Here is a 9,343-nt window from a genome sequence, read left to right on the forward strand (position 1 = left end):
AGATTTATTTGTCATTTTGTTTACACAAGTGTAAAACAAAAAGAAATTTCGTTTAGAACAGCTCTCTGGACAATTTCCTTTTTCTTTTTTTTTTCTTTTTTTTTAGGTGCAGCCTTAATGAAACTCACTTTAAAATCTAGCACAATATTTACCCAGTGGCAGAATTTTTGCACAAAATATTTAAATTTGATTAAACATGCTCTGCCTTTTGAATCCTTTAATCATCTTTTTTTTTTCTGTCCCTTTTTTTTAAACTATGGAGAGACATCAAAAATTGGTTGTCCCTTAAAATTGGGGACATCCAACAAATAACAATCACCCACGTGTTGTATTTATGTTTATGACCTTGATAGTAAAATTTCAGATATGGTTAATATTGTTTACTTGCTTGTCAAATATAATATACATTGCTGTAAATGGAGAGGTTCTACTCCTTGTTTTGATTTTTTTCTTAACCAATTTTAATTTTTTTACTACTCATTGAAACATTTGAAATCTATTTCTGCCAAAAAAAATAACTTTCAGTATTTCTACTCTTCTTTTGGTTTAAATCTTGCTCTATTCAATTATTCATTGGCCTTATTGTTTATGTGTCTGTTCTTTTTTTTAGCCCCATGTTTTTTTCTACCCATGTTGTAATGTTTGTACCTCAATAAGTCTTTGTACACTATTGGTTTGTTATATAAATTAAGTTTAAGAAAACAAACAAAAAGAACTTCTGTTTGACCTATCTACCAAGCAGAACTTTCCACAGTCATGAACTGAGTAAAAATGAGAACAATTAATATTTCGTTTATGATCTTTTGCATATATCAATCAAACCATTGTTTATTGCGTCCTTGATAAAAGCATAGATTAAATGTTTTGTCAATCAATACTTTTCACAGTCTTGTTTGCAAAGTTATGAAATAAAGAAATTGTTTCACAAAAGCAAACCTTACAAAGAGCAACTTCCTGGATTGGTATTTAAGTGATTCTAGACGTTAACCCACTTGGGGTAGATCAATAAATGTTTAGATGAATATCTAACATTTTATACATGCTCCTTTAGATAATTAATGAAACACATACAGTATATCTATATGCTTTTATTTGTAAAGGACAGGTCAACTGCGTGCCAGGCTACTTCCGGTTAGCCTGGGAGAAACTGATGCGCAGAGCAGTTATAATAAAACTTGAGGGTGATTTCTTTTCTCGGTTTCTCATATATTAACGTATTTACGGTGAATGCTGATGTGTAGAATATGTAGTTTATGTGTGCTTTGCTTCAACGAGGCGCAAAGCCGTTAGCATGTGGTAAACATTTCATTGTAGAGTGAAACAAAAGGCAACGGAGGTAGCTTAGGTTAGCTTTTAATTGGATAATATAAGTCGGGATTTCACTTCGCTTTTTGTTTTGGTTTCATCGGTTTTAATAATATAAACGAAATTAATTTTTTTAACGAATAATATTGCGGGTTGATAGCTTATTTGAATCCAACAGCCTCTGAGACATTTTTGAATGGGCTCATTTCACGCGATATTTTAGTTGTGTCGCGTTATTTACCCTGTTTTCCCCAGTGTTTTCCTCAATAATAATATTAACAATACTGTATCATTCTGTGTCTTTTTAAACTATTTTAGGCGCTCTGCATTAAGACAACTCCCCGTTTTATCAGGAAAAAACCCTGTGTCTTCAATGCAAATGGACTCACAAGGTAAGATAGTTTATAATAATTTAGTTACCTCTATGCAGGGCTGCCAACTTTACTCCAAACCTTTGGTTGAAATTTATAAATAGTTTGGACAGGAAACCCTGTCTAGCTTACATGATGATAGGTTGGAGGTTTTCAGAGGATTTAACTGAAACAAAGTGTCAAAATGTGGGATTTTTATAGCACAGTAAATATTACTGAGTAACAGTAAGTGATCTGTAGTTATTTTAGTTATTTTTCTCACAATATACATTATTTTCTACATTCTAGTGATTTTTAGAGAATTGAAGTAAAGCAGAATAGGCCCTACTAAAATATCTGCATCTTAAATATACTTTAAACTAAGAATTTCACAATTTTATTCATTACGGTAATTATTTTCTGCAGTTCAAGTAAATTAAACAATGGGGAACTAATAAGTTATTATTGGATTACTGGCACTGATGCCGGAACCAGTGCAATCGAATGCCATGCAAACTTCACTGTGTATGAATATTTGGTAATAAGCTAAAGAATAAAAAGCTTAATTCATTATATTATTAGTCTTTCTTAGAATTGACAAAACGGCTAAACAATTCAGCCCTTCTCGGAGGCTATCGATTTTATAAAAACTCACCATGACAGGAGACAGCACTTCTCTGGATGTTTCATTTGGAAAATGTGATGGAAATTAAGTTAACATATTCAATGGACCAAAATAAGGATATATCAATAATGAAATTAGAACATCCCTGTGGTTTCTTCTCTATGAATCCAGGATAACTGAATTGTTCTGCACATCCTTTCTGAATGTTGTTGGTCTTTTCGTGGGTGGCTGATCTTTTGAAAAATAAAATGCAATGGTCCTTTTTTCATTTTGTGGAGCTCCTGTGGGTTTGAGAGGCAAACCTGAACTCAAGTACTAGATTGGTTAAACGCTTCAATAATTTACAAAGAGAATTATCATAGTGCAGATGAGATAAGATAAAAATTAAAATGACATACCTTGTAGGGACTATATTTGTACAATATCTAGCACAGTGAAAGTGGAAATACGGACTGGATATGAACCTGGCTAGTCCTCGTCTGTTAGCACTAAGGTCATATTATAGATGTGGACTATTTTTTTTTATCACCATGGTATTTTTATACATTAATTAGTGGAATGGAGTTAAGTTTTAATGTCTGTCATTTTTAGTGTGAGAAATTGGGAATATGGAGTGAGAGTGTGTGAAGACACTGAGATGGGTGAGTCTCACTCCCAATGGGTGAAAGTTAACAGCCCTGCTCTATGGTATAAAAGCATTGCTGTATCAGGATACCATACTAGTTTGGCATGAAATCGAAACTTTACACAACTGTTGTTTATATTTTTTTTTCTATTGAATTTTTGTTAGATTATTTGCACATTTATAAAAAGACAATTTCAAATAACTCAGAGAATATTAAAAAAAATTTTTTGGTTATTTATTTGTGTTTATTTGTTCACATAATTAACAAATGGAATATTTAATGTTGTTAAAAAGCAGGTTTCAAGTTGAGATTGCAAAGTTTGACTTTTTCATGTTAGATATATCTTTAAATGCCATTAATTATCCCGCATGGTATCGAAAACTTTCCGTGGCATTGATATCAGGTTTGAAATGTTAGTATTGCGATAACCGTAGTTACCAGTAATTTTGAAAATCATAGCTAATGATTAAAAAAAAAAAAAAAAGGTAAGGTTTTGTGTCCAACTTTTTACCTTTATATAAAGTGTGATTCTCCAAAACTCGACTGAACAAGTTATGGGGGGAAAAAATAGAGAAAAATCCAACTTGAGGCATTTGACCCTCTTCTGATTTGAAAAAATATTCTTCTCTTGTTTAAAAAATAAAAATAAAAATATGCATTACACATGGTAACAGTATGACAGAAATGAACCTATATTTGTGTAATTTTAGATGAAGGAAAACAAAATAAAAAAAAAACTAAGAAAAAAGAAAAAGGTGTTTACTTTCCACAGTTAACATTTAGAGCTAAAGTCATCTACATTGTACTCATTACTTATTTAGCCCTGCTGTTGATTGCATTTTAGATAATAATATTACTAATAATAATAATAGTAATAATCCTCTTTTTTTGTAGAAATCAAAACCTTCATTTAATTTTTTCAAATGAAGTAAAACATTTTTTAAATAAGTCAAGCATGGATGTTTTATTTTGCACAGATTCTGTGGTAGAAAGTTTTCTCCTAAACTGCAGTCATGAACTATTGTTTTCCATTATAATCTGTAATTATCAGTCTCCAACCTAATTCTCTGTGCAGCGAACTCTGGACCGGTAGTGTGTGAGGTCTGTGGGGCCTACTTTGAGACACGACGCGGCCTTTCAAGCCACGCCCGCCTCCATCTGCGTCAGCTCGGAGTGACAGTGTCAGAAAACAGCGGGGCGCCCATAGAGCTGCTCTACCAGCTCATTCAGGAGAAAGACGTCTCCCTTCCAAAGCTCACACCAGATACTGCTGTATCTCCTCCGCCGCCTCCTAAGAAAACATCCCAGCAAGAGCCAAAGACTCCTGCAAAGCAGGAGGACGCACAAACGCCCTCCAAGACAGCGACAAAGGTCATGGCAGCTCAGGGATCCCCACCCAAGCTGAAAGAAGCAGGGGCGTCTTTCTTCCCTTCCTCTCCTTCTTCTTCAAGACCGACTGAGGGCAGCAGCTCATCGTCTGACCAAAAAACAATTACCAAGCCGCTGTGGGCGCCGCTGGAAACAGATGCTCCTATTACTTTAGGTGGGTTGAAGCTAAAGCAGACAGATTGTTATTGATTCATCCAACTTAAATGTGCCACCATCTGCTTCACCTTCCTTCAAGTTTTAATTCAACCACATTGGAGGTATCTGAATCAGATTTAAGTCTTTATTTTGAGTACATTTTCCTTCCTGGTTCCGTCCATGTGTCCTGGAGTTAAAGGGAAGCCCCACCACCATGTTAGACTGTCAATGCAATCTTTTTCTGAAAGAGGAGGTATTGCTTCATGTCTTAAGGTGTTTATCTTAAAGTCTTCTGTGACCTCCTGGGTCAATGTTTGGTTTGTTATTTTGATTGGCCAGTCCCTCCTAGGAAGATCAGGCCTTTTCTATCTCTCCACCATATATGGATAACGGCTCACTCTGAAGGTCATGGTCAGAAATGGCTTTCTAACCCATTCAGAATGATTGATATCAACGACTTTCTCTCTTATCTCTTCTTAAATAGAAGCTTTCTTCCACAGCTCTGAACCTTGTAAAACATAAACAACAACAAAAAGTGGTGAACCAGTTTTTTAATGATTTAACTTTTATGTTTTCAATTTGGACCAGGCTGTTTTAGATGGCTTTTCTCTTTAGATAAATTTGATAATTCTTAATTGAAAGTGGCTTTTTGAACAACCTTGTTGTCTTTGACCAAACTAGTTTTATTCATTGATTATATTTGAAAAACATTGAAGACAATTGATAAAAAGAAATCCATAAAGAGACAAATGTATTTCCACAGCCTTGTAAATAATAATTATAATGATGCTAATATTATAATAAAATGTATTTGAAGAACTTTGTTTTTATAATAATTGTATTATTTTTCTTTTTTCATTATTTTAACAGCTTCAGAAACGAACGATGAGATCCACGTCTGCCAGCTTTGCGGCTGCTGGTATGAGACGCGTAAGGGCCTCTCCAGTCACGCTCGTGCTCATCTCCGACAGATCGGTATCCGTGAGAGCGACATCCAGGGGAGCCCAATTGAGTTTCTCTATCAGATCATGAAGGAGCAGGACTTTGAGCCAATCAGCAAGTTGCGTCAGCAGGAGCTGAAATCGGGTAGTCTCTCCAGTCCGTCCTCTAAACGTCCCTCTGATTTCACCTCCCCTCCCGCGTCCCCTGCCAGCAAGCGGCCTAAAACAGCAGCGGACTGCACCTGCGTTCTCTGCGGGGAAACGTTTGAGAACAGAAAAGGCCTGGGCAGTCACGCACGCTCCCATCTCAGACACATGGGAGTGAGCGACTTGGTGGGGAAGAGCTCTGCAATTGACACTGTGCAGGAGCTGGTCAGCAGCGGCGTTCTGGAACCGATGCATCTTCCAAAAACCGCTAGCTCCTCAGCAGCGCCGTCCCCAGCGCCGCCCTCTCCTGCAGCACCTGCTCCATCTGCAGCTTCCAGCCATCCCAGGACCTCTTTGCCACCCACAGGTCCCTCTCCCAGCCCTTCCACCAGCTCTCACTCCCCTCAGCCTCCATTAAACAGGGCGCCGAAAGCTAAGAAGGGATTCCGACTAGCTGTGGACCCGCTTCTTAGAAAACCAAAGCCTGAGCCTCTGGAGACGGAGATTTCTGTTCCACCAAAGCCGTCCAACACCGACAGCACCTCTGTCATCCAGAAGTCTCCTTCAGCTGCTGTTTCCAAACAGCCTCCTGACTCAGGCGAAGGTAACAGTTTCTGTTTATTTTATTATCTTAAGATATTTCATTTTTATATCTAATAATTTCTTTGCTTAATTATTCGTACACCTTGAATTTATTACATCACACACTTTAAAAGAGTCTGGTGTAATTTGTTAGGAGCCAAAGAAGGCATCATGTGATAAATTAGAGGCATGTGTTCTTTTAAAATGCACAAATTACAAAAAAAAAAAAAACAAAAAAAAGGGAGTAAAGTTATATTAACAGCAGTGTGCTCATTGTAAAGGAACCAATAAAATCAAAAGTCTCATTTATTCAGCTGCAACCTGCCTGTTTAATGTGTTGGTGGCTTCACATGAAAATAATTTTGACATCACTGATCTGTTGAGGTCAGGTGGCGGTCAGGCAAGTTTGCCATCCGATCAAGAGCACCGGGGTCTCTGAATCAGTTCCTAGCGTGGACAGGTACCAAGTCCTGCTAGGAAATGAAATCAGCATCTCCATAAAGCTTGTCAGTACAAAGAAATGTGACATGAAGAATTTCCTGGTAGATGACTGTGTTAGCCGTGGACTTGAGAAAACTCAGTGGATCATCCCTAGCAGTTGAAATGGCGACCAAATTTTCTGAGACACAGAATTTTTGGTCTTCCCTTCTCTTTATGCCATAAAGATGAAATTAAAACAAATAACGATTTTAAGCATTTAACTCTGTTTCATAAAAAGAATTAATCTTAAAGTTTCCCCTTCTGAAATGAGCCAAAAAATAAAATCATTAAAGTCCTGAAACGATGGACAGGTTTGTGGTTTGTGCAAAAGAAAGTCGAAATCAAATGTCAATTTTGGTAAAAAATTATCTCAGTTTAGTTTGTTTGGCAAAGTCGTTCAGCCCTAATGTGAATATTTCTGAGAATGAGTTCTCCATGTTCCACAGACCTGCGCCCTCCACCCACAGTCCTCTGTGACTTCTGTGGGCAGCTGTTCGACACCCGGAAGGCGCTCTCATGCCACGTTCGCGCTCATCTCCGCCAGCTCGGCCTCAACTGGTCCATCAGGACATCCCCAATCGACCTTCTGAAAGAAGTCATGCTGCGGCGCGAAGAAAGGAAAGAGTCAGTCCAGAGCGGGTCATCAGCGGCGGGCAAGGCGTCGTGGGGTCTGCAAAGCTCCAAAAAGCCCCACAGGGAGAGTTTGTCATTCAAAGAAGGAGCGTCCAACTCTTCAGCCATGCCTGTCGATTATTCTATGAAAGACAAATCTCCACATGGGAAACCTGCCGCCGCTAATCTTGGTGAGTCGGTCGTGTTTTCACCTGAACTTATGATCAAATTAAAGACTTTCTTTATTTCTCCAGTGTGAGATTATGGAAATGCTATTGTATAGTAATTCATTACCAAGGTTTTTACACTTCTTCCCAGTGATGCCGATTAATGTGAGTCAGACCCTGTGCACGCTTCACTGCTTCTCTGCAGCACATGTTGGGATTATTGTAATCTTTTTTCATTTTTTTATTTCTTTAATTTAGCATTAAAAAACAACTAAAAGCAAAGTGACGAGTTTTTTTGGCTCACTTCGTATTAAAAAAGAGAACTCAGAAGAGGCCAAATAAAAAACTGACTCCTTGTCTGCAATCAACACTTGGCTGGGGCTCCTTTTGCATGAATTACTGCATTAGTGTGTCATGACCTGGAGGCAATCATTTGCCTCCCTTGAGAAGTAATGAAAGGCCAGGTAGCTTTGACAGTGACCTTCAGGTCATCTGCACTGTGGGTTCTGACGTCTCTTCCTCTCTACAAACAGGCCAATCCAGCAGCTAAACCACAGTCAATGAACCAAACCAGCTTTAGGCATCTTTGACGTGTGGACAGGACTTGACATAATATTAAATAATAGACTCTTGGAATGCTTGAGCTTTATATACCCGTTAAGCTTAAACATATATTAGATGTACTTACATCTGAATCTGAGGTTTTTGGACCAATAAAACAACATCCAGTTATTTGTCCCTTGGCCCTGATCAGAAGCTTCTGACCTGGTTTCTGGTTCAGGATTGGTTGAACAAAAGGAATGCAACAGCCACAGATGTAACTGTGGCTTAGTAACTTAGTAACTGTTCCTCCATCTCTTTAATCAGCTTTGCTTCACAAAATCCTCCCAAGAATGCTGTATTCTGTATGGCTAGTACACTTTTTTTCTTCCTCCACTTAACTTTCTATTGGAGTAAATACAGCCTTGTGTGAACATTCGGCTCCTTTGGCTAAAGTGGTGTGACCACTAAATGTGGAGGGTGTAGGCGACTCTCTGCTATGGTTGTTTAGTCGGTCAACGTGTTTTTGTTCCTGCATAACCGAATTTTGTGGATCATTAGCAGTTATCCACAATCATCTAAAAAGATTAAACATTAGAAAAGTATCTCTTTTATGCGTTTATTGTTGTAATATATTGGTTTTAGTGTCTAAATATGACTTTAGTGACTAAATGAAAAAATTATCATTATATTTAATGGTTTTCTAACTATTTGAGAAGCACATTAAAAAACTTCAAAGTTCCCCTAAAGAGAAGCCTAACAGTTGAAGTAATGAAACACAGTGTGAAATATCTGCCAAGTCACAGTATCACTCATAAAACATGAACCCCTGTGTTGCTGCTTGTGTCATCAGACACCACCTGTGAGCTCTGTGGATTCGACTTTGAGAACCGCAAGGCGCTGGCCAGCCATTGCCGGGCCCACCTCAGACAGCTGGGCCTGTACGAATGGAAGGCGGATGGCGCCACTTCACCGATCGAAACCCTCAGTGAGCTGATCCGAAAAGACCCGAACAAGGTGGCCCAAATAACCAAACGCTACCGCTATGGAGACCTTTACATCAAAAAGGTGAGCTCCACGTGATTTTCTTTGTTTTTACATGATGGGTTTATCAAGTGGATTCCGGCTGAGGAAATATATTTGTAAATACTGTTTGGCTTTTTTTCTATACCTATGTGTTTATGTTTGAGACAGATAAATTCTGTTAATAAAAAAAAAAAAGACATTTATTTTTGTATTAAGACGAGGAAGGTACTCCAATCAAACCTGGTTCTGTTTTATTAATCGAAGCTAAAAGGTCAATTTAAATAGCCAAAACCATACCTGATATCTGTCTCATCCTAGAGGTTCTGAAAGAACCCAGAACAACATTATAAGCCTCACTTAGCTCTGTTAAAGGAATAGTACACCCAGAACATGATTAGCCTTCATTTTCTACTCACCC

The 9,343-nt window shown here is 37.9% G+C and overlaps 1 protein-coding gene across 1 annotated transcript in view; it reads left to right on the forward strand.

Annotated features, from left to right (window-relative positions):
• The first annotated feature begins 1,168 nt into the window (after positions 1-1,168).
• Positions 1,169-9,343, forward strand: part of LOC107096608 (protein Wiz-like) — a 15,411-nt gene continuing 7,236 nt past the window's right edge. Inside the window, exons 1-5 of the mRNA XM_015393340.1 lie at positions 1,169-1,697; positions 3,982-4,449; positions 5,301-6,122; positions 7,027-7,383; positions 8,753-8,967. Coding sequence (XP_015248826.1) covers positions 1,679-1,697; positions 3,982-4,449; positions 5,301-6,122; positions 7,027-7,383; positions 8,753-8,967 — 1,881 coding nt within the window. The 5' untranslated portion in view covers positions 1,169-1,678. The remainder of the gene's footprint in view (positions 1,698-3,981; positions 4,450-5,300; positions 6,123-7,026; positions 7,384-8,752; positions 8,968-9,343) is intronic.

This window comes from Cyprinodon variegatus, unplaced genomic scaffold (assembly GCF_000732505.1).
Source record: "Cyprinodon variegatus isolate N-32 unplaced genomic scaffold, C_variegatus-1.0 Scaffold638, whole genome shotgun sequence".
NCBI lineage: Eukaryota > Metazoa > Chordata > Actinopteri > Cyprinodontiformes > Cyprinodontidae > Cyprinodon > Cyprinodon variegatus.